The sequence below is a fragment of the Platalea leucorodia genome (assembly GCF_965183815.1).
Source record: "Platalea leucorodia genome assembly, chromosome: 3".
Lineage (NCBI taxonomy): Eukaryota > Metazoa > Chordata > Aves > Pelecaniformes > Threskiornithidae > Platalea > Platalea leucorodia.
The window spans coordinates 100,160,690-100,185,147 of record NC_138825.1 but is presented as its reverse complement, the minus strand read 5'-3'; the positions used below and the strand labels follow the sequence as shown (position 1 = coordinate 100,185,147).

General features: G+C 41.0%; 1 protein-coding gene across 2 annotated transcripts in view; it reads left to right on the top strand.

Annotated features, from left to right (window-relative positions):
• Positions 1-5,779: 5,779 nt before the first annotated feature.
• Positions 5,780-24,458, top strand: part of ZNF451 (zinc finger protein 451) — a 42,978-nt gene continuing 24,299 nt past the window's right edge. For both annotated transcript variants that reach the window (XR_014227647.1, XM_082306687.1), the window contains exons 1-8: positions 5,780-5,863; positions 6,835-6,918; positions 15,845-15,928; positions 17,148-17,273; positions 18,864-18,975; positions 19,583-19,733; positions 21,126-21,252; positions 22,938-23,091. Coding sequence is in view for 1 of the 2 variants with exons in the window: in XM_082306687.1 (XP_082162813.1) it covers positions 6,838-6,918; positions 15,845-15,928; positions 17,148-17,273; positions 18,864-18,975; positions 19,583-19,733; positions 21,126-21,252; positions 22,938-23,091 (835 nt within the window). In the remaining variant the exon portion in view is untranslated. The remainder of the gene's footprint in view (positions 5,864-6,834; positions 6,919-15,844; positions 15,929-17,147; positions 17,274-18,863; positions 18,976-19,582; positions 19,734-21,125; positions 21,253-22,937; positions 23,092-24,458) is intronic.

The following is a 24,458-nucleotide window of genomic DNA, read 5'->3' as shown; positions in this document are numbered from 1 at the left end:
GAGGAGGAGGGAAGGTACATTTTTTTTCCTTGCTGACTGATTCCAGGTTCACAGTGTGCAGGTAGCATGGGAAGAAGAGAACACTTGGATTATAACTTTCGTGCTTCAGAGTACGTCTCCCAGAACAGAGGGTACTAATAGTTAAATCTATTTCATACGTGGCAAATAAGTAACTAAGGAATCAAGATGAAAAAAAGCCCCAACATAAAGTTGAAGAAATCTAGCTTGATTTGAGGAGGATTTTTGTAACTCAGAAGATCTGAGTTATAGAAATAAATTAGAAATAGTATTAGGGTGAATGCCAGGGAAAAAAATCTGAAGATAAGGTTAGCAGCCAAATACCTCTAAAGGAAATTGCTGCGAACCTTACTGTACTAGAACAACGCACTAATAAAATGCACTGTGGAGAAGACTTTTGTGTGGGCTGGGGTATGAATTAAGTGATCTGCTAGCCTTTTTCATCTCTCATGTCTCTCAGTTCCTTGTAGGTAGGATCAGGATGAAAGCAGGTATGAACTATGATGTGAGTTCCATCTCATGTTATTAACTACCATCCATAAAATGTAACAGAAGGATGTTTGCTATTATGTACATTTTGTATATGTAATTGTATGTACAGCATATAAGAATGTATATAGTTAATCATATTTTTGAAGCAACTTTCTATCAAATAAAATGAAATATTACTATGTCTTAGTTTTATTTTATTGTCCTTACTGTCTTCTGGCCTTTGCTTGCATCAGCTTCTCTTGTACACTCTAACATGAAAGGTTAGGTTTTTTTCTCTCGCTCTCTTTCTTTTTTTCTCTTTTTCTTTAATAACAGCTCTGAAGCCAGTTTCTGTAAAGCTCCTAATTTTTAGCTGGGGAAGGGGTTGGCCCACCTTACAAGGGCTCTGTAACCTTAACGTTGTCACGGCTGATATTGCACAGCTGCAGCTGTTCTGCTGTTGGGGAGGTGGAGAAGCACTGGGGCAGGTGCGCGGGGCCCACGGCGAGCGGCCGTTCTCCCCGTCGCTGGTGCAGCACGGCAGATCACGCTGCACTATCTGCTTTTCTACTCCGCCGACTTGGTGAGTTGTCAAAGGAAAACCGGTGGGGCTGGCAGCTCACCGCAAAGAGTAAAGGAGGATTTTCGTGGTAGGGTGAAGGGTCTACTCCCAGGCACGGACCAGGGAGAGAGATGGGTGTTCCGGACAAAAAGAGCAACATAGAGAAGGAGACATTTTAATGTTTTACCAAAGGGTAAAGAGGGAGCAAGCTGAAAACAGCCAGTTCCTTCCTCTCTCCTAAAGTACAGGACTGATATTATCCCACTGGATAAAAGAATAGCTTTTACACAGCTACACAGTTAACAGAAAAGCCATACTCCTTGCAGTATGACCAAAAAGGAAGAAAATACAACTGGTTTTCCAAAATGATCCTGACAAACTCTGAGGACATGAAATTGAAGACTAGATAATCGCAAATTAGAAACTTCAGACGTAACAGAGAGGGAGAGCGGAACAACCTGATGCTGCTTCTCCGAAAATTTGCACTAAAATCAAAATGAATTGGTGATGTGTAAATGTGTGGTGTTGCGAAGTGTAAAATTCTTCTGACACGAGCGACAGAGGACACGTTATTTGCATTACTCGGAATTGGAGAAGGCTGATGGCTACTGCAGAAAAACCTAACAGCTATATGACTGTACAGCATTTAGTCACTGGAGATTTAGTACTGAAAAGGTAAGCAGTACTAAAACTAATAATTTGAACTATTTGTTTCTATTACTGCATTTTAGATGGAATTTGAGAGTTACCATGGAAAAGAATTTGGTCGTTGTTTATTATGAACTGCTCCTTGCTTTCTAAGGAGGGAAGAATATTGAAATATGTGAAGAACGGGGTAAAAAAACTTACTGAAATTATTGAATAAATCAAGGTTTTTAATGCATGTCAAGTTCATGTCCCCTCTTACTATGGTATATAGATAGGAGTCAAAAAAAACCAAACCACCAGACATCTAAATTTTCTAGATGAAGAGTAAGTGGCAATATGCAACGTTGACACAAGAGGAAAATCAAGGGTTAAAAAGGCAATGCTTCACTCACTCTAAGGAGCAAGGAGAGAAACAAGGATGTTGAAATATGTTTAAATTCTATGAAAGAAAATAATTAAGGGCGCATAATGAATAGGTGGAATTAGTTGCTAGAGAGCATTACTGAGTTTATAAAGACAGTCTGCTCAGAAACAGCTTCCCCATCCTATGGGATACCCAGACTTCGTTTGGAGGTTTGGACTTGGAGATCTTAGCTCCTGAAGAGCAGACTGAGTATTCCCTGCTCTCCTAGGTGTCTGCTCCTCCCTTAGGCAATCTGCTGCCTGTGTTTAAAAACAATTGCCTGCTCTCTTACCGAGTTAGACAGCGAATGTGCCTTGCAGGTGGCCCACCAGCCAAGAAGTCCAGCAGGCTGCATCTTTTCTCTATGAAACAAACTCTGCATTAGAACTTTCCTATGCTGACCCAAACTAGGAAGCCTGTGCTTTCCCAGGAATTAGCTGAAATACACAAATTTTGGAATTCAGAGTTTTGTTAGCATATTGGAAATGCTGACATGATTGCATGGCAATTCCCTTTCTATTTTTTTTTCCTTAACTGTATTGTTTAAATATGAGGAGAATGTTTGGATGGGTCATTGCAAGAGGAAACATTTACATGAATTACTGCTGAAAAATTCATATTCAGATGAGTGTCATTTTCATAGGGTATCAGAGTTTGGAAAAAATAATGCCACCTCGCTGTTCTAGTAACTTGTTATTATTGCACCTCATATTATCTATTCTCAGGAATCAAAAGTAATTAAGTGCAAATGCAACCTACAAACAGAATGGCTGCTATCAACGTTCTGTTAGCAAATTCAAGTTATAAATGCAAAATACAAAAGTTTAGGCAGCAACAATGACTTTAATTTTCCAAGTGGTGGTCAGGTTTCCATTATTTTAATAATGAAATAAAATTGCTCAAATCAGTGTTGTTTATGCAGTCCAACAATACTGATTAAGTTGCACAAATTTGCTAATGACTATATAACTAGTATATATAACTATCATCTCAGTATGTCTATCTTCTATCATAAGGCTATTTTTTCATTCATATATGGAAGGAGGCTTAAAACTAACATTAGTAATAGTAACTCTGCATTTACAAGAAAAATAAGTGTACTAAATTAATGCTGACATTAAATACCACGTGCTATGTTATTTCTGATAGTTGTTTATTCACAAAGCTCCCATAACATCAAAATTTAACATGCAACCCTGAATTCTTTCTCTCCTGTGTATACAGGTTTTGATAAGCACACACCAGAGAAGCGCTTTGTTTGTGTGCAAGCAGTTCTTTATATATTATATAGACACACAACGCACAGGTGACATTTACACTGTTCAGCTTACTCAAAGCCAATGCATTGAGTAAAGATGATTCATACCAGCTTCTACTTTGGGTGGCTCAAAGTAACTATATGATGAAGCAGGAGAGCAGTAGCAGATAAATAGCAAGAATCATGGGCATGGGTGCCCAAGTGATGTTTCCTTGATCCTGACAGTGAGGGGAAATGAGGAGAAGGGCACTAATATAGGAAAAATCAATAATTGGTTGTAGAACTGGTGTTGGTGACCAGGTTTTGCGTTGTATGAGCATGGGACCCTGCCTGCAGATCACCATCTGCTCGAGAGAGATGTGATCCACCTCACTAAGCAGGGCAAAGCTATTTTTGCCAGTAGGATGGCTGAGCGCATAAGGAGGGCTTTAAGCTAAGAATGGAGAGAGAGGGAGAGAGTAACCAGCAGCCCTGTGAGGGAGTGATGGACATGGTCGAAGAGGAAAGGGCATGGGGTGATGTGACAGGAATGGAACACAAAATTAACAAGATGGGGCTTAAGTGAGGTCACCTCCAGCACTTGCATGTAAGCAAGGAAAGGCCTACAAAGCACCATGATGGAGAAATCACCCAATTCCTTTCTAGGCAGTCAACATGCTGGGGTGCCTCTCTAAAGTGCCTGTATACCAATGCATGAAGTATGGGGAATAAACATGGCGAGTTTGTGTGCAGCTGCAGGGCTACAATCTTGTTGGGATCACAAAGACGTGGTGGGATGGCACCTGTGACTGGAGCATTACAATGAGGGGAGACCTGCTCTTTAGGAAGGACAGGCTAGGAAAACAAGGGGGGAAGTTGCCCTTTATGTGAAAGAGCAGTTGGAGTGCATCGAGCTCTGCCTGGGAATGGATGAGGAACTGAATGAGAGTTTATGGGGGAGGATTAAAGAGAGAACAGGTAAAGGTGACATTATAGCAGGTGTCTGCTATAGGCCGCCTGACCAGGAAGAACAAGCAGATGAGGTAGACGGATAGGAGCAGCCTCACGTTCGCAAGCCCTGGTCCTCATGGGGGACTTCAACCACCCAGATATTTCCTGGAGGGACAACACAGCAGGGCATAAGCAATCCAGGAGGTTCCTGGAGTGCACCGGTAACTTCCTCTTCCAAGTCATAAAGCAGCCAACAAGGACCCATGAAGAGCAGTGCTTTGCTGGACCTCCAGAAAGCTGGTTGAAATGTAAGGATCACCTCCTCCAAGCTCAAGAGCAGTTCATCTCAGCAAATATGAAGTCAGGAAAAAATGCCAGGAGGCCTGTGTGGATGAACAAGGAGCTCCTGGTCAAACTCAAACACAAAAAAGAAAGCATACAAAGGGTGGAAGCAAGGACGGTTAACCTGGGAGGAATATAGAAACATTGTTCAAGCATATAGGGATGAAGTTAGGAGACGGGTGACCTGGTGACACAGGACATGGAAAAGGATGAGTTACTGAATGCCCTCCTTGCCTCGGTCTTTACTAACAAGACCGGGCTTCAGGAATCCCAGGTCCCAGAGATCAGGAGGAAAGGCTGGACCAAGGCAGACGTACCCTTGGTGGAAGCGGATCAGGCCAGGGGATACTTAAGCAAAGTGGACACACTTAAGTCTATGGGCCCTGATGGGATGCACCCACGCGTGCTGAGGGAGCTGGCAGATGTCATTGCGAGGCCACTTTCGATAATCTTTGATCGATCATGGTGACTAGGAGAGGTGCCCGAGGACGGGAGAAAAGCAAATGTCACCTCCATCTTCAAGAAGGGCAAGAAGGAGGATGCATGGAACTACAGGCCGGTCAGCCTCACCCTGATGCCTGGGAAAGTGATGGGTCAGCTAATCCTGGAAACCATTTCCAGGCACTTCAGTGACAAGGAAATCATCAGGAGTCATCAGTCTGGCATTACCGAGGGGAAGCCATGCTTGACCAACGTGATAAACTTCTATGATAGAGTGATTGGCCTGGTAGATGAGGGGAGAGCAATGGATGTTGTCCGTCTAGATTTCACTAAGGCCGTTGGCACCGTCTGCCATAAGATGCTCGCAGACAAGCTGCTGGTGCCCGGGCTGGGTACGCGGCCAGCGATTTTCCCGCCTTCCCTCCCGCCCCACCGCCAGCCCCAACGGCCGCCCCCTCCCCCCCGGAAGCGGCGGGTGGGCTTTCCTGCCGTGAGCAGGAACTCCGTGCCACCCGACTGAAGGCGGAAGAGGGGAGGCAGGAAGTTACCGACGGAAAGAGCCCCCGAACGCCGCCGCCGGGGGGGCTGCGCCATGGCGTCGTCGCGGTAGCGCCGGCACCGGCCATGGGGGAAGAGGCGGGGGAGCGAGGCGAAGCAGGCGGCAACTACAAATCCCGGCAAGCCGCTGCGCGCTCCCGCCCCACCTCTCCCCTCCCCGCCGCCCCCGGGTTGAAGAGGAAGCGGAGGCGCGCCGGGTCGGGGCGTCGGTGTGCCCTCGGGTGCTGGCGGGGTGAGCGGGGCCGGGGCATTGTGAGGGGCGCGGGGCCGTCGCTCAGCAACCCAGCCCCCGCGGGGCGGCCGGGCGAGCAGCGGGCGCCCGCCGCGGTCCCCCGCCGCCCGCCCCCCCCCCCCCCCGGAGCTGCGGCGGCGGGCGGCCTGGCGGCGGCGGGGCCTGGCGGCGGCGTGCCGTGCGGCTGGGGCGGCCGAGGAGACGTGAGTCAGCACCGCCGCCCGCCGCGGCCGCGCTGCCGGGGCCGCCCCGGGGCGGGCCGCGCTTCCGCGCCGCTCACGGAGGTCTTCCGCCGGGCAGGACGGCGCTTGTTTTGAAGCAAGGAGCTCAGGCTTCCGGCTCTGCCGCGGTCCCGAAGGGGCCGAAGGCGTCAGAAATACCCGTAGCGGCTGATGGCGCCTGAACTCGCCCCGCGTCGGTTGCCGCCCCGTCCTGTGTGTGTGTTGTAGCGGTAGCAGAGCGCCGAGGGGCTGCGCTGCGGGCTGCCCCCTGCCAAGGTGTTCAGATTTAAGCACGGTATTGAACCCTGGCGGTGCGCTCCAGCCACGGCTGCGGGAGGAATAGAGGTAGTGGGGTGCTTCGTAGGGTAGGCCACGTTTTGCCCGTTTGGAAAAATACAGTAACGTGATTCGAGTCAAAATTGTTATCCCTTATTCTGGTATTGCTGACAATTGTCAGTGAATGATATAGAAAGGCTTGTTGAGTGCAGATAGGCTGTAAAGCCAAAGTAGGCACAAACCCGAAAACGCTGCGTAGTTAAAGAAAATTGCAAAATCATAGAATGGCTTGGGCTGGAAGGGACCTTGAAGATCATCTAACTCCAACCCCCCTGCCGTGGGCAGGGATGGCACCCACTAGACCAGGTTCCTCAGGGCCCTGTCCAGCCTGGCCTTGAACACTGCCAGAGACAGGATGATGAATATAATGACAAAATATAATGATGGAGCATGTTTTGGTTTGTTTCTGTTTAGATAATGGAGTCTGATAGCTCTATCAACGTTCACGAGAGTAAATCGTCAACTTCTGAAAGTGAAGATGAGATTGAGTTTGTTGGAGTAAGTAGATGCTGAACTGGAAACATACTGCCAGTTATTGTAAATATGCTCTTAGTAGCCTGATAAAATCGGAGGGGGTCTTTGTGTACTGTGTTGATGATCTTGATTATATTTTGATGGAAAGCGTTACTTCTGGATTTAAAGATAATTTGATTTGTAAATCTTTGTGGCAGATAACAAGTTTATCTTAAAGGTTTATCTACCCTTTCTTTGGAAGGGTATAGGATGATGTCAGTTGGTCCTATAGAGAGAATATAGACTTGAGTATGCCAGCAGGTGGGTGGGGGATTACAGTGATCAGTGAGATGTATGAGAAGGCACTGTAGGTGACTTTTCTGGTAATCGTATTGCTTAGCATTTTGCTTCATGAGTAGTCCCACTGAAATTAACGGAATAAAGTACTGCTCACTCTGCAAAACAATGTCAAAACAACTGTACTTTGTTTAGGAGAAGAGGAAGGAAGGAATAGGTTGGAGGCCTTAAATAGTCTTCTCAAATTGTGAAGCACTGTATAATAGCTACAGCACAACACCTAGTCTAATGCTGACCTGTGGCTTATGTGAATGGAACTTTTAAGACACGTCTCTGGAATATCTAAGAAAAGCAGAATGTTTTCCATGCTGCCTGTGTTCTGGCCTCAATCCATCATCAGTGAAGTGGTGCTGGATGGCAGGGATACATGCAAGAGCAGAGAAATTATCTTCCCTAAGGAACAAAGCATGCGAATAAGATCAAGTGGTTAATTGATGCCAGGACTGGTAATGGCTGGTTTCCAGTGGATTTGTCTCATTTTTAATGCTGAACAATAACTTTTTTTTTCCCCCTGTTTTGTACAGTGTTTGATTAAAGCCTAAGTTCAATATACAGACTTCTTCTGCAGGGGTATTTAGGTGCCCAAGTATGAGGGACATGTATATTTTTGCAAAAATTATAAATAGTTGATTATCTCCGAGCCTTCTTGGTCTTGTAGTTGATTTGGTCAAAATTGATGAATGAGTTCAAAGTTCATTACATACACACACAAGCATTCATGTGTATCATGATTGTATAAGCTTCATTTTCTTGAAACACTGGGCAAAGAATGAGGAAGCTAGTATAGCTTTGAATGTGTAATGATTGAAGGGCTGCCGGAGCACCAAGAGCAGTAATTGAAAGAAAAGAGACTTACTAAAATCAATGCTTCTGCTACCTTTTTTTCTTTGTTTTGCCTGTGGATAATACAGAGCCTTTGTGGTCCCAGTGATGATTGCTTTTGAGAGAGGCTGCTGTGTACAGGAAGATGACTCTGCTTAGGCTTCTTTGTGCAGGATTGGTACTTGGGGTGAGGAGCTTACTGTTGCCATTGATGAATACAAGGGGAAAGGTTTGTGACACTGGCCATCACCTAATGTCAGCAATGTGTCCTCGGATCTCCCATTTGCTCCTCTGAATGAGGGTGACCTTGGGCTTTTCAAAAGGACTTCTAAACTATTTGGGTAGCTTCAGATCATCATTTCCATAATAATAATGTGTTGTATGACTAGAAGCATATAGGCTTCGTAGATGTTGCTTGTGAATGCTACCTCATCGTCCAAGTACTGTTTTCTGCATGTCTTGAGGACACAGGGCACCAGGTCATACTGTATAAATTGAATTGGAGAAGCCACCTGGGTATCTCAACCTGTGCTCATTTTGATAGAAAACAAATAGTTGTAGGCCATGTGATCTGTGTTCTTCTCCCCCCACCCCACCGCAAGTTGGGTGTTTTTTTTTGGTGTGGGGTTTTTTGGTTTGTTTGGGGGGGGGCGGGTGGTGGTGGTGTTTGTTTGTTTTCTTGTGGGCTTTTTTTTTTTCCATTTCAGTCACTCGTCTTAGGGTGTTCGAATTTATACTGTAGGACTATGACAAAAAGTCCTCATTTGATGGAGCAAAAGCAATCTCTGCTGCTGCCAGAGTTTTTGAACTTTTACAGTCAGATTCACCCTTATTCAGGAAACTTAAAACTGTTCTTCCATAATTTCCCACCTTTTAATTCTGCATTACAATGTATTTTGTCCACTTAAAATCATTAAATTCTAAGTTTTGCATACAGGCAGAAAAATATAATTTCATCTACAATGCAAGCCGTTATTCCCAATGGCTTAATTTCTTAGGATAGGATGGTCTGGCCCCCATTCTGTTTCCCTGGGAAGGATAAGGCAAGAGTGAAGACATTCACAGGTTTAATGGGGTCTATAGCACTTAAGTAGACAGATTATTCAAGTTGCCACAAGACTGCACTGAAAGCATTGGACAACTCCTGAATTGTTTTTTTGTTTGGTTGGTTGGTTTGGTTTGTTTTTTTTTTTTATAGTATTGATCCACTCACGGTTTTTTCTGACTTATTTCTTTAAAGATGAGGCTCATCGTTATGCTGCTCTGTTAAAGAAATATAAGTTATCCCTGATAAAGTTGGTGGCTTTCCTAGGCAGGGGCTCTTACCTTTGTTACTCTATGTGAGACCTCAAAATAATATATAGTTTTATAAAACGTTTAAATACCTCCAGACTCCTCTGTTGTGTGGCAATGGCAAACACTGTTAAGGAGAGTATTTGTGTTTATTTTCTGTAAACATTTGTTAAGTACATATAAAGATTATTTATCCAAAATAATACTCAACTGGAAAATTGAAGATCTGTGTATTTTTAAATTACTTTAATTTTCTGATGCAGTGTTACATTTATGCCAAGTTTTCTTCACTATTGGTGATTTTTATTTAAAAAGTCTGAATTCAAAGGAAAACATACTTCCAGAGGCCCTGGCTTATTCAATAATGAGCTCTAAATTGATTTCAGTTTCAGATCCAGGAAAAACAAACATATTTCATATACTTTGCAGCTTTTCCTTTTTACAATGTTTTGGCTGCACTTTATAACAAAAGATACAGCCCCTTTCTGTCCTGCAAGAGTTGGAGCAGCCACTTACTTTCTTGCAAATGCATGGTGGTTGGTTTTTTTTTTTTTTTCCAAACCTGAAGAGGACTTCTGGCCTATTTTGGGAACTGATGATATTAGAAAAATTGGTTGATGAAAAACAATTGCAGTTGTTTGAGTTCTTACAGAGGTCGTAAGGAACAGGTAAAATATTTGGGTTTCTTTGTAATTGTTATTTTCCAATAAAAATGATATCTGAAGAACACTTGTCAAAAGTGAAATACTTGTCCAATCAAGTGATTTGCTGAAACATGATAGTTACCATTTAAGTGTTTTGTTTCCTTTCCCCCTGAGGTGTTAAATATTAGATATACAGACTCAAGTATCTGTCTCTCTGGTTTTCAGCTGCATCACAACAGGAACAGAATAAAATTGTAGAGCTGTTACGAAGCATCTCTGAAACAGGGCTTTTATATTTGCTCCCAACCCAAGTCAGCCAAGGACTTGGATATTTTTATTTACTAAAGTTACAGAAATCTAAACTTTCCAAGTGTCTGTTGGTTCACAATGTTGGTCAGTTACTCCGCAGTCAAAGTTGGAAATCTGCTGGGACAAAGATTTAGAGCACAAATAGTACAACTTCAGTCAGATTTATTTATTTTAATGTAAACTTGTTCCATGATAATTAGTGTGTTTACATGTGTATACACAATTATGCTTGCATAATTATTTTGTCAAAGATATGTTAAGTCTGTGGTCACATATCCTGAAAGCTAGTTTCATGCTTTCTGTGTGTATAATTATGCAAAAGTTTAACTGCACTTTTTGAGTAAACTGGGTATTTGGTCTGAATGCACGTAAAGCTAAAAACTGAACAAACAAACAAGAAACCTTACATGATATATCCGTGGACTAGGTGTCCGTTAGCTAGGCCTGATTACCCAAGGATTAATTGAAATGCGGGAGGGGAAGAAAGTGAGGCCACAGTTTAGGACTTTTTGAGAAAACTTCTGGAGGCAGTAAAAATGAGCGTCACAGAACTTGAGAATAAACTGTCCTTGGACATGAATATGAGGCTTCATCTTTATGAGCCACCGATTAAACAGATTTGATTATATTATTACTATTGGTATTTTGCATAGCATAATGAAATTACGGTTTTGTTGATTAAATGCTAATGCTTTCAACCAAAGCTATGAATAACAGCAGAGACACCAAAGCTGCCTGGAGGCTCAAAAGATAATTTTCTATCAATTAAAACCTAGAAATTCTTCTAGTAACCAAAATAGCTGCAGCTTAGCCATTGGTTTATTGCTCAGTGGTGTGGCTGTTGGCTGGTGAGAAGAGTGGCTTTTGAAGATTGTTTAGAGAAGTAAGTGAGGAGTGGAGCATGGGGGTTTTTTTGTTTGGGTTTTTTGATTTTTTTTTTTTTTTTTATGTGAAGGATCTGCTTATGAGATGTTAAGACTGAGTGTATCTTAGTACGGAGCACTGATGGCTTTCTGGGTGCCAAGTATGCCAGTATAGTCAGCTAGAGAGGCCGCAACTTACAGCTGTTCATGGAGCGCTTGTCCACGTTGTTTCTTCTGTAATCTCAGGCTCTTGTGTGCCAAGACACTTTTTAGCTGGTGGTGTTCATCTCGTGGGGAGATACAAAGAGTTGGATGAAGCTAACTGATCCTCAGCTTCTTAACTCTCCTACAGTGATGGAATCCTCAGGGTTGGCACTATCTTTGCATTATGTTACTTTTAGTTTAACCAGTTGGAAAAAATGAAGTCATTAAACTTTGCTTAACTTTCAGTTTGGGGCTCAACCTGTGTGCAGGTGAGCCCACAGAGCAAAAGCTAAATTCCTGCTGTTGAGTGGTACTGGAGTATTAATTGGGAATGTTTGTTAGCAATACCTGCTCTCTCTTGCTGGAAAAAGGATATGTTTCACCTGGCACCACTTCTCCAATCAAGATTAAAAATATAGGAAGTCCATCTAAAGCTATGGCTTACATGACATTCTCAGAAGGCCTCTGTGAACATTTAATCATCTCCCTCCACGGGGATGATTTCTGTCCTGGGCCACTGAATAAAGAGGCTTTGAACTTCCACTTTCATTCTGGTATCAACACCTCTTGGCAGAGAGGAGCACTGCTGTCAGGACGAGCCTGTGCTGAAGTCACTGTCTCTTTAGAAGTAGTATTTGGAGTCTTTTCTAGTAATGGCACTCAGCTGGCGTGGATCTAAACCAGTGTTGTGACATTTAATGATGGCTTTCAATCAAGGTTTCTCATATATTGACTTAAGCAGTTGCTGAGTGGATATACTTGGGATAGTTTATACTGTTTTCCCCAATTCTTATACTTTCTCAAAATAATCTTTTGTAGCACAGATGAGTTCTTGATTGGACCCAGGATTGTAGTTCTTATACTCTTAATTTCAGTATTTATTTTTAATCTTCATCTAAAGGTTAAGCTACCAATCAATGAAACTCAAACTAGCCTAGACAAATGTTACATTTGGGGTTTGTATTATTCAGGAGTGTATATAGGCAGGTGGTGTGGTGGTTTGTGTTTTGTTTTTTTTTTTTTTTCCCCCATTTTATTTTTGTGGAAAGTAAGGGTGTGTATCTTTGAGGAGTTATTTTAAAGAATTACCATATTGCATTTGTGTTCAAATTGGAATGCAACCCAAAAAGTAGTACACAAATTGTGTAGTAAGAGGCACAGAATTCAGAAGGAAGAAAGAACGTTTCATGTATGCAAACAACATTTAAACAAATGTTATATTACTTGTGATAAATTGAACTTACTGTTCTGGTCCCTAGAACTTCCTAGGCTTGAAAGCAAGTTACTCTGCTTTTCAGCTGTCAGTTTCCTAACTTTTAATTAGCTGCTGAACCCAGGGAGCAAGTAACCAGAAATAAGGAAAAGCTCTGCATTTGAAGAAGCTACAGCTGTTAGGATCATTTCAAAACACATTATTGAACTGATTGGACAGTCAGGTGGTCTGAGTGTGTCTTTGAATTGTTACTTGCTAACACCTGTTGTTTAATAAAGATTTAATTTCTTGTAAGTTTATAGAGGTCAGTTTCTACAACAACAAATCTGTCATGGATTTTCTTTTTTTAGATTCATTTAGAAAACCTTTATTTATTTGATCATAAAAAGTTAAGCACTCTTTTGGGGTAATTTGAGGCCTGCAGCTTGATTCATACAAGCTTTTGTCATCTGTCCAAGATCTCATCCCTCTTCCTCCCCAGTGAGACAGTGAGGACTGTTTATGCCTGGCCAGCTGAACAGCTTTACAGCCTTGAAAGGTGGAAGAATGTAAAGAATGAGATGCAGTAAGGACAGCAGAGAGAATTGCATGCTGCTGTTTGCTACTTCTCATGAGGCAATAAATCTTCCTCACCTGCCCTAGTTGGTTGGTTTTTGAGATGTTGAGGACACTGCCAAATACATGGCAGAGATGTTGGATATAGTACTGGACCTCTTCAAGAAGTCAGTCTGCTGACTATCGTAAGTGCTGCTTCTGCCTGGAAAACTTAACTTTCTAACAAATAAAGAATACCTTTGGAGTATATTACAGCTCTGTGGTATCTGCTAGCAATATTGCCAGACAAATGGCTAATACTGCAGTTTAGTTTAAAACTGTCATATGATGTAGATGGCATTGCACGTACAGACTTTAAAAAAAAAACACCACCACCACCACCACCCCCAACTTAAAGTGTCATTGTTCTTTGGTTATTTACTTTGATGTTAGATAATATCTTTCAGAATTTGGATGGGAAACTTTTTATGGCATGTGGAGATTTTCGTTAACTTTGCCTCTCACTGAAGATGTGTACACATGTGACCATGGATGTGAGTTAGGGTCGCTAGGAATACTTTTGTTTGGTGTATGTAGACTTACTCATCCTGTTTCATCTTCATTATACTGATTATTTAGTTGGCATGTGATAATGTTGTAGTATGATATGGCGGGGGTGTGCATGACAGATTATGTGAACATAGGGCTTTTTTTTTTTTTTTGGCTTTAAAGACTGAAGACTCTTGTCTCAGCAAGTGCGGAGGGAGCTCCATACATGATTTTGTACATCTTCCTTAAAAAACTTATAACCTATGTGCGTAGTTTGGGTTGCTGATTTTAATTTTTCTTCTCTGTTTGCTTTTTCATGTTTATGCCAACATTCTGCTGTCTACCAGAAGCTTTTAATAGACATGTTAAAATTGGTATGAACAGAGAGTGAATGGGAATATGTATACACGCGTGTGGAAGCACCAGACAGAATGAAAAAAGGGGGGCATGTGAAGGCATGTAAATCAACTGATGTTGATACTACCTAGACTAGCAGGTCATTGAGGTCATAGACCATCTGCATGAAGTTTCTGAAGACACTCGGGTCAGGAAAGCAAGGAACAGCGTTCACACAGATTAAAACCAAGGCTTAAACCATTAAGATGATTGCAGAAGACAAAAGAGCAGGGTTAGAGCCTTAAGACATCCTAAGGAGGAGACAAAAACAATTAATAACCTTTAGTGACTCGCAGAGGAGGGGCAGCGTGGAGAGAGACAAAAGATGGGAAATATGGAAAAGGAGCACATGGCTGCCGAGCCAGGAAGAATGGGGAAGAGCTAAGTACTTGTTGATAGCCAGGGTCCTTTGCCCTCCATGTCACTGCATGGAGTCCTGACCAGGCTGCCTGGATGCACATCTTTGCAACCGAATGCTGGACAGACTATTTGGACATGTGTCTTTGTGCTTTTGAGTATGTGGTGTGAATGGGTGAAATGTGTTTTCTTTTAAAATGAAATGACCTCCCCCTCATTGTGATTCTGTTGTGCCAAAAAGCAGGGTTCTTTTACCTGGTGTGCAAAAAGCTGAATAACACGCAGCGTCGAGATATTTTTTCGTGTCTGCGCTGAGATGGGTGCTAGGTGGTAACTCCACAAAGCTAGCACACCTTGGTTAACATACGGTGACATTTTATACAGTCTGAGTAGCTGTTATCAGTGTTTTTACAATTCCGCTTATTCATCCTTGCTTCTGTTGGTTCTCCGCAAGCCTCGTCTCCACTTAAAAGTACACCGTGTTTTAAATTTACAGCATGTGCTCAGTAGGTAGGGGTCTTTGCTTGGGCCGGGGGCTTTATTGCTGGAGGTGTGGTTTTTACTATGTTAATTAGGATAGTTCACTCCTGGTTCAAGAGATTCTCCCTTCACCTTTATCAGCGGCCTTGTTTTCTCATGCTTATCTTGGTATTTCCTTGCTTGACTGTTTTGTGGTGTCCACCTGTTTCTTCTCTCAGTCCAGGTCTTGTTAACTGTTTACAGATGTTGATTAATGTCCTCTGCCTTAACATCCTTTGCCTTATTTCTTGCATATCTCCACCAATTCCAATACGGAGAAAACACTTGTAACCTGCTTATGGAATATCTGTTCAAAAAGGAGTAGCCTTCAGGGCTTAAATGTGTATGAAACTGTTTCTCACTTCCTTAATGTTTGAAATGCCTAAGGAGTTTAATTTCTTTTGGAGTTGGAATTTAATTTGTTTTGTTTTTTAAAAAAAACAAACACTGAAAAACAATGAAAAACTATTTAGTATTGCTTAGTGAAATCTAAGACTGTTCCTCTCTAGGTAACAGCTTGCTACCCTGTTACCATTGAATTAATGGCACAAGTTGAATATCTTTAAAAATGTAGATCTAAATTGACTGAGAAGGTGAAGAATGTAAGGTTATTAAGGAAGCCAAGACTGTTAAGTTGATTATTTTTTTTCCTAGTTGATATCTATATGTTGTTGATATTTTAATTATTTGTGAATACTTATTTATTTGCATGTTTTACCAATTTTGAGGATTAGTCTTTTAAGTAGAAAAGTTGCCCTGCAGGAATTTCATTACTGTACTCTGTTGAAACCTTGGTGAAATTCTTCTTTGGGTATTGCTAACGCTGACAATGTGCTTTGATGCATGCAACGTTTTACCTCCAAGGAAAACCATTTAATACTTTTGTGTGTGTTTTTAACACTTTTTTTCAGGAAGGACCTTTAAGACCTGTGCTTGAATGCATTGATCTTGTCAGTAGTGAGGATGAGGAACCTAATAGCAGTTCTTATGTTCATGTGAGTATGCTGTAATGTATTTTGGGACCTCTCGGATGAATAAAATACTTAGTCTCCTGTATTTTTTCCCATCAGTTACTCTTCACAAAAAACTTGTTAGAGGTATTTTTAACAAGCAATAAATAAATAAACCAACATTAAAGTCTCTTGATTTGTACCCACTGTCAAGTGGAAGGCAAGAATGCCAATACTTCATTTTTTCCAGAGCCATTTTTTGCCTTCTTGAAATGGACTTAGAACTTTTATTTGACCTTCAGTGGTTTCAGCAAGCGTAGCGAAGAAAAATGTCACTTTACAAGTGACCTTCAGAAATCGGTATGTCCAGTCTCTAGCCTGTGAAGGTATCTGGCCTACTCCCAGGCCTTTTTCTTCTAAAATAACTTTTTAGGAGCAGCTTATAGGTTGGAGGACCTTGTTCTGATGGCAGCCCGGTCTTAACTCAGCCTCATTCTTCATAATCACTCCTAAGAATGTGTGAGTCAGAAGTAGGCTGGTCAATTCATGTATCCCCCAAACTCATTGTGCCTACTCTGCAGGGCCTTTGAGAGGGACAGCAACTGAGAATGACTCTACTAGAGTTGGTTTTGGCAGCAATGGCCATGTTTTTACTTCTGTTTTCCAGTGTTGCAGTAGAGGATGTGTGTAATAAACCTGGTTCTTAAGGAAAGGTGGGTCTTCTGTACATGCAGAGGCTCAGTCCACAGTGATGATTGCTAGAGCTGATTGTGTAGCAGGAGCAGACTACAGTGTCTATCTATGCCTTATGCTAGAAAAAGCTAATGATCTGTCTTTCTGAAGATATGGGGCAGTGTTGTCTTAGAGCATGAGTGATAACAGTTCTCAGTTTTTCAGCTGGGCTGCCTGTTGGCTTTGAAATCTTTAGGAATTTTGTTTACTTACTTAGAAGAATTTACTTAATTTTTAATTCATTGGAGAATTCTAGGACATCCAGCACAATCATCCATATTCCTTCTAGTGCTTTGGTGAGGCTAATGTTGATGTTGAGTTGCCTTGAATATGTAGGGGGGTTGTTTTGTTTGTTTTTTTTTAACAGAAGTTACAGATGTTGGTAAATAGGAAGAGAAAACTAACAAGGTAGATCATGAAACTTAGGATCAGAGTATCTCTACTGAATTGTGTCCTGATGCTTGGGCATTACTTTTCACTAGTGCCTGTTACTTAACAATTACCAAATAAAAGTTTAACTTTTCAATTGTAGAGAAATACTAAGCGTAAAGATCACATTGACTATCAGAAAGAACGAGTTGCATCAACTTTGGATCGTCTGGCACGCCATGTTGAAGTAGAGAAACAGCAAAAAGAAGAGAAAAACAAAGCCTTTAAGGTATTAGATGTATTTCGTTTCAGTAGAATTGCATAATACAGGCCTTGTAGTCATGAGCGTGTTTGTTTTCACTACTAAGTAAATAAAAAGATTGGTGGGCCAGACCTGGAACTAGCAACTAGAGATTTTTGCTTCTGGGGCATCATTTGAAACACAATACGAAGTTTGTCTCTTCAGCAGCTTTTAACTAATCAATTTGTTAGTCTTATTGCAGTTCCGAAGGAGAAAAAAAAAACTAACTTCATGCAAGCTAATGGCAAAAACTTGTTCTCTCATTAATATATATAGCAGAGGGACCTTAGCATCAATTATTCTGGTTAAATAATTGAAAAGTAACAGTTATCACAAACCACCATGCAGCAAACCTGGTTATCTACCTGTTTTTTGTCTGAGATTTTTGGGAGCCGTTTGCCACATTAAATCTCTGTATCAGGTAATATTTTATAATGGGGTAAAATTTTCTATGTATAAGGCATAATTTTAAAGTTGAATCCTATTAATTGTATTATGCAGCCATTTGAAAGGCATGGATTTTTTATTTTTATTACAAACTGGGAGGTGCAGTCAATATGCTTAAGGGTAGGGCTGCTATCAGCAGGACCTGGACAGCTTGAAGGAATGGGCTTACAAGCACATCATGAAATTCAACAGCGACAAATGCAAATCCAATATTTGTGGAACATGCTGACTTTCCAGTCTAATTTTCTGAAGACTGTTAATGGCTTTTAAAGTCACATAATTGTACTATAGTTACAGCTTGTTATAGTCTACAATAGGCTATGCAACTGTAATACAACAGAGTAAAAGGCTGTTAGGTATAGTCCAAGGTAGACTTGAAGTCCAGAGGCCTACATCCCACTCCTGCCTCTTCCACTTAGAATTTGGCAATCTGTTAATGTCTCCACATACAGTTTTTCAGCTGTAAAGTGGAGTCAGAGATAGCTATGTAGCTTTTAAAGTACTCTGAGAACAAAGGCTAAAAAATCTTTAGGCTTTTGTTAATGATGAATATTTTCCTGCTGGGCGTCTCCTCACTCCTCATCAGGTAATGCAATCTGCAGAATTAAAATTACTCTTCAAAGTGAAACTGCCTTTTTTTTTTTTTTTCTCTTCTTCTTCAGTGGTGGAACAAATTGACTCTTTAGTTTCAGTAACCATTTTGTGTTGCCTTTTTTGTTGTTGTTGTTATTACTTGTTTCTTTTTATAATCTTAAAAACCTTCTTGGTTATGTCCATGCTTCAGAAACTTCAGGAGGTGCAGTAAAAGTAAATTAATTGACCTAAGGTGTAGCTTTTATTTAGGGCACAAAAATTAATATTATTTTTAAATTTTTTTTTTTATTGCTGTTACATTCCATCTTTATTGTGTTATATAGAAGTCGGTCAAGTTGTAAGATTGCCCCCCTGCCCTTAGGTGAGGGGAAAAAAAAAACCACCACCCTTTGTGGTTTTTTGTTTTTTGTTTTTTTTCCCTTAGGTTTTGAGAGACCCACATGTAAGTTTTTGTATACATACTTAATCTTGATTTTTTTTTTTTTTTTTTTTTTTTTAATTTGATTGCCACCTTGCCTGATATGTTTTCCCCTTCAGGAGAAAGTTGATTCCCAATATGCTCATGGGTTGCAAGAACTAGAATTTATTCGGGACCACAGTGACACAGAAGCTGCAAGATTATGTGTGGACCAGTGGTTAAAAATGCCAGGTAAGAATAGGAAACTAAGTTCCAGTGATACCTCTTCTAAGTCCTGCGTTACAGAATAGAACATGTGATAATTGCATTGAGCAATACTGACATTGAGCTTGCAGGTGCCTCTTATGCATAACCAAATCTTACAATATTAACTTTACTAGAGTGTGGCGTTTGAAAGTTCTTACACGCTCATTTCCATAAAAGCTATTCTTCTAATGTTTTGCTGCTTAGAAAATTTAATATACAAAGTCTAAAAACCACTAAGGCAATGTTAACTACTTTTATAAGCAAAGTTGCTAGAGGAAAAAATGTTACTGTTGAACTGTCGCTCAGGAAAATGTCTACATAAATAAGTATAACTTCAGGAAATTCAATCAGTTTAAAATATCGCCTAGAGGAGCGGTGTCAGAGTGTTTGAAAAGTAATCCTGCGGGGGACTGAAGAGACAGATTCGTCAACTGAAAGAGCAGACTTACTATAGTAGGATTGAGTTACGGTGCATTTGCTTTTAAGAATCAATATAACTTGATTTTTAAATGCTGTAGGGCTTGTGTGTTAATTTGTTTTCTTAACCAGAATCTGAATTATAGAGGCTTAAGTGCTTTGTTTTATAACACAGGTCTCAAACCAGGCACTGTTAACAGTGGAAAAAGGGGTATTTATAAGAGGGCAGGTCGGACGCAAGTCAACAGCAGTCCCATATCTTGTCCTGTGATGCATTGCAACAGAGAGTTTGATAACGGACATCTTCTCCTAGGTCACCTTCAAAGGTAAGGACATAATGCAAGACCTCAGTGCAAGAAATAATAATGAAAGAATATGCTCGAACTTTAGCATCAAGTCTACTTTAAACTGCCTATAGTGACAAAATTCCATTTGGAGAGCAGATTAATATGTTACAGACTTTACATAGATGATGTGCAATGAACTTCCTGGTTGATTGTTTTTTTGGGTTTTTCTGGTTGTTTGGGTTTTTTTTTCTTTTCATTCAGAATTGATTTCTTCCTCTTGTTGAGCATTTTTTAATATCTGGTTTTTTTGAGAAACAAGATTTCTGTTCTCTAGTTCTGTTATTTCTTCATCCAAACTTGAAAAAGAGCAAAAGGCTACCATATATAACTTGATGGTAAGATAAAAAAAGAGCCCCTAATGAAGGGAAAGAAGAGCAAGAGCTACAGGCCAGACGTGTCCATAGCTGATCATTGCTAGTCAGCACTCACTGTGTCTGGGGTCAATTCCAGCATATACTACCTTTCAACTAGTGAATGTGTCATGAGGAAGATGGTAAGGAGAGCAGCTGACACGAGTGTTGTGGTTAACCCTGGTAGGCAGCTTAGCCCCACACGGCTGCCCACTCACTCACCCCAGTGGGATGGGGAAGAGAATTGGAAGGGTAAAAGTGAGAAAACTCTGGGCTGAGATAAAAACAGTTTAATAAGTAAAGCAAAAGCTGCACATGTAAGCAAAATAAGGAATTCCAGTCAGCAGACAGGGCTTTATCACGCATAACGGTTACTTGGGAAGATAAACACCATCACTCTGAACATCCCCCCCTTTCTCCTCCTTCGCCCAGCTTTTATTGCTGAGCATGGTGTCATATGGTATGGGATATCCCTTTGGTCAGTTGGGGTCAGCTGTCCCAGCTGTGTTCCCTCCCAGCTTCTTGCCTACCCCCAGCCTACTCGCTGGCAGGGCAGCCTGAAAAACAGAAGGCCTTGACGCTGTGCAAGCACTGCTCAGCAATAGCTATGGCATTCCTGTGCTATCAGTGCTGTTGTTCGTAAATTCAAAACACAGCCCTGTACAAGCTGCTATGAAGAAAATTAACTGCATCCCACCCAGAACTAGTGCAGGGATGTAAACATAAATACATTTAAAAAATCCCTCTGTAGGAAGTCGAGGTTTTGTTTGTTCTTTTGCTCTTAAAAACAGTATGAATTCTCTGCAAAGTGGTCATTATAACGGATAAGCTGCAGGGAGAATCGCCTCTGTACAGGATACTTCAACTGATACAGTTAATGATAGGGGAAGTGAGGAATTCTACAGTTCAGGTTGATTTGATAGGGTTTTGTCCAACAGCTCCAAAAGACAATTTTTTCCACTAAAAAAACATTTTGACTATTTAGAGGGGACTAGTTTGTTAATTATTTCTTCCTCTACAGGTTTGACCATTCTCCTTGTGACCCAACAGTCACGTTACATGGACCCCCAAATAATGCTGTTGCTTGTGTGATATGCTGCAAAAGATTTTCAACCTCTCAGCAGTACAGTGATCATCTGTTATCTAAGGCAAGATCATAAGGATAAGTAACTCACCTGACTGAACATAGTAGAGGGTTTTCAAGATGTATAATTAGACACTAATTTTTTTTTTCCGCTTTTGACCCTTCTTCTCTCCCCTCCCTTCTTTTAATCTTCAAGATAGGTTTTCTTATTCTGCTGTGTTTCAAACACCTGGTGTATCCTGACAGTATTCCCATTAAATCTGACCATTAGGTTGTACTTCCCAGCATACTTTCGAGAGGACTATAGTTCTGTCTTGAACGTCTTGTCCCTCTATTGGTGCTGTTGAAAGGTATTCCCTTTTTTTGCATCTCCAAAACTATGAAAGATAAAGGCAAGAAGTTAGAGTGAAATACGTGACGATAAAGAGAAGCAGCAGAAAGGAGATGGGGAAGAAGAGGCAACAGAGTGAGAAAAGAAACTTGAGTGATTCAGATGCAACTGTTTTTTCTCTGATAGATGTATTTGCTGCTACTCACTAGTTAAATTACAGAAGGGAAAAGGATAATCTAGCATTTGAGTTTTGATTTGAATATAAGCTAATAGTATTTGCTTTTTTTTGCTCCCTCCCTCCACTCTTTTCACTTTTTTTTTTATAATGCTCTCTCTTTCCCTTCTTTTCATAACTTACCACTGTAAAACCTCAGTTCAATCAATGACAGATGCTCAGGTGTTATCTTCTGGGTGTATGGTTTTATTTAAGCAGTCTGGCGTTGAATTGGATAATGGATAGCATTTTCAAAGTTTAGTGTTTTAATAACAAATCTTGTTGTATACCCACCTAGACTCCAGAAGCTGTGTTTAAATTCAGGGGAAGTTTTAGAAACTCTGAAAATTGGTCTACTTTTAGCTAGTAGTAAATCCTGATGCACAGTCATACCTGACAATCTTGAGAGATTGTGTCATAGTTTGTCCCTGCTCTTTTTCCATTGCTTCCAAGTTGTGTGCCTGTGGTGTGTCCAGGGGCGTTAGCAGGAGTTACAGATAAGTTTGGGGAAAGGGAGTGGCTCTTGCAGCAGGCAAGAAGACGGGATTATTTTGGTGTGGAAGGATGGGGAGATAATCCTAAACAAAGTTGTGGAAGAAAGCATAAGCATATCATGAAGTTTTTTTGAGTGACGTAAGAATGGAGCAAGCAAAAATGTCAGAAGCAAAATTAAAGGATTTTTGTCCTGAAGGTGGAGATCTGAAGTTGATGTAGAAGGCAAAGGGGGTGGAAGGAGTTGACTTTGACAGAAGTCACAGGGCTGTCAGGCTGCTCTGAGGAGCAGCATTTTGACAAGTTGGAGGTTAGCAAGATTACAGAAGAACTGTCATGAGGAAAAACAACTGCTTTAGTGACAGAAGGAGCTTTTTCTGAGAGCCTGGGTAAAGCAACTAGCTAAGAATTGATGGAACCCATAGTTCCTGGCGAAGGTGGTTGCTCTGAGTGGTTCAAGAAGGGAATGGAAAAGTTGCCAGTGTAGTAAGGATGAGCAGCTGAGTTTGACAATGGCAGTTTGGCCAATCCCTTCTGTCTCAGGAGCTGAAGTGCATAGGGGTAAGCTGTAGATAAACATAAATGTGGTAGCTAAAAACCTGAAAGTGAGAATATTACCACAGAAAGGAGTGAGGAATGGAAGGACATGAGGAGAACTGGGACTAGTTTCTTGACTTAATATTTTTCCTAACTAGATCGTTTTCTCTTCCAGCTAAATGAAAATGACGGGCATAAAAAAGATCTCCCTCCACAGCATATTCAGTGTTTTGCATGCCCAAACTGCTTCCTCCTTTTCACCAAAAGAGATGAATGCTTGCAGCATATGTCAGGAAAGAACCACTTCCTCCAGGTTTCTAAATTGAGTGGTATGTTGCTACTAAGTGTACTTCTTGTCATTCCTTCTGATAATTGATCCTTATGATATGAAGCGACTTATATTTTTCCGCCGTGTAAAAAAGCTTAAGGTTTTTAAGTTTGTTAATGAATTCTTATTTTTCTTTTAAGGTCTTAAATGTGATACAGTTCTGTAAGAGGAGATGCTTTGAAATTCATATTTTCGTGTAGAAATGATTCCTCTATCACAGTTGGTGTAATGAGAAGCAGACTTTCCTTTATCTCTGTGCTGTCAGGTCTCTCATATAAGCTTCTCATCCTCCAGTGACTCTGTGCAAGTACTGTCCTAAATAAGTTTGCATTTAGCATGTTGATAGGAACTGGGACCAAAACACATAAATTTTTTTTCAATTCCAGTCAGACTGGCTGTGATGTTCGTTCCCCTTACTGTACTGTCTGAAGTCTGCTGGAGGCTATTTTTCTTGTCGCTGTCCTTGGCATTCCTGATGGAAAAGACCCGTGAAAGTTTCTTCTCCATATAATTGCAAATTTAGCCTGTTTAGCTGGAACAGTGCTGCCAGTCTGATGCCTTGCACTGGCTGCATTGCTACTTAAGGCTAAAATACTGGTTATGTTGTGAGCTGGTAAGATCCTGAACCATACTTACTAGGTGCCACAGAAGACCTCTGCCTGATCATGGTCTTGAAAACAGGCTTAATGACCATCGTAGCTGTACTGATTTTTTAGCTTTCACATAAGCAATAGGCTTTAAAGCATTTACTTTAATGTTGGGTAAACGACGTGAGACAGATGAGATATAGATGGAGTTGACTTCTTATTCAAGAAGCTGCCATATTTTAGATAGTGTAGCTTTCAGGATAAGCCTACGTGGCCAAAAGGATTGGTCTAGTTATTTCTCATCTTCATAACTATATCTTCTACCCTCCTCCAGCATGGCTGCAGGAAGTGTATAGTAAAGACAGGCTTTGAAGGAGTCTTCCTGCAGGTTGAGTCAGTACTGCTGTGTTCATGGAAGTGACAGTCAGCTGCACGGTTCTGAGTTCTCCTATGTATTGTAAATCTAATGTACTTTTATTCTCAAATAGATTATTAATTCTGTATGGGCTGACTGTAGATGCCTTTAAAATCAGGCCATAGGTTTTAAAAAAAGATTACTGGTGAGCTATTGCTTTGAGAAGATTAAAAGCACAAAGTAGTGTTTTCTTCAGAGATGGATAGTGTTTACCTCAGAACAAAAAAAGGAAGTGCTCCATTTTTTCCTTTGCGTTGGTAGGTCTTCATGATTAATATTATCAGCATGGTCTGTAAGATCTGGCAGTGAAGTTAGTTGAAATGCATAACCTCAGATTACTGCCTGCTGATCATCACATCTTACTAG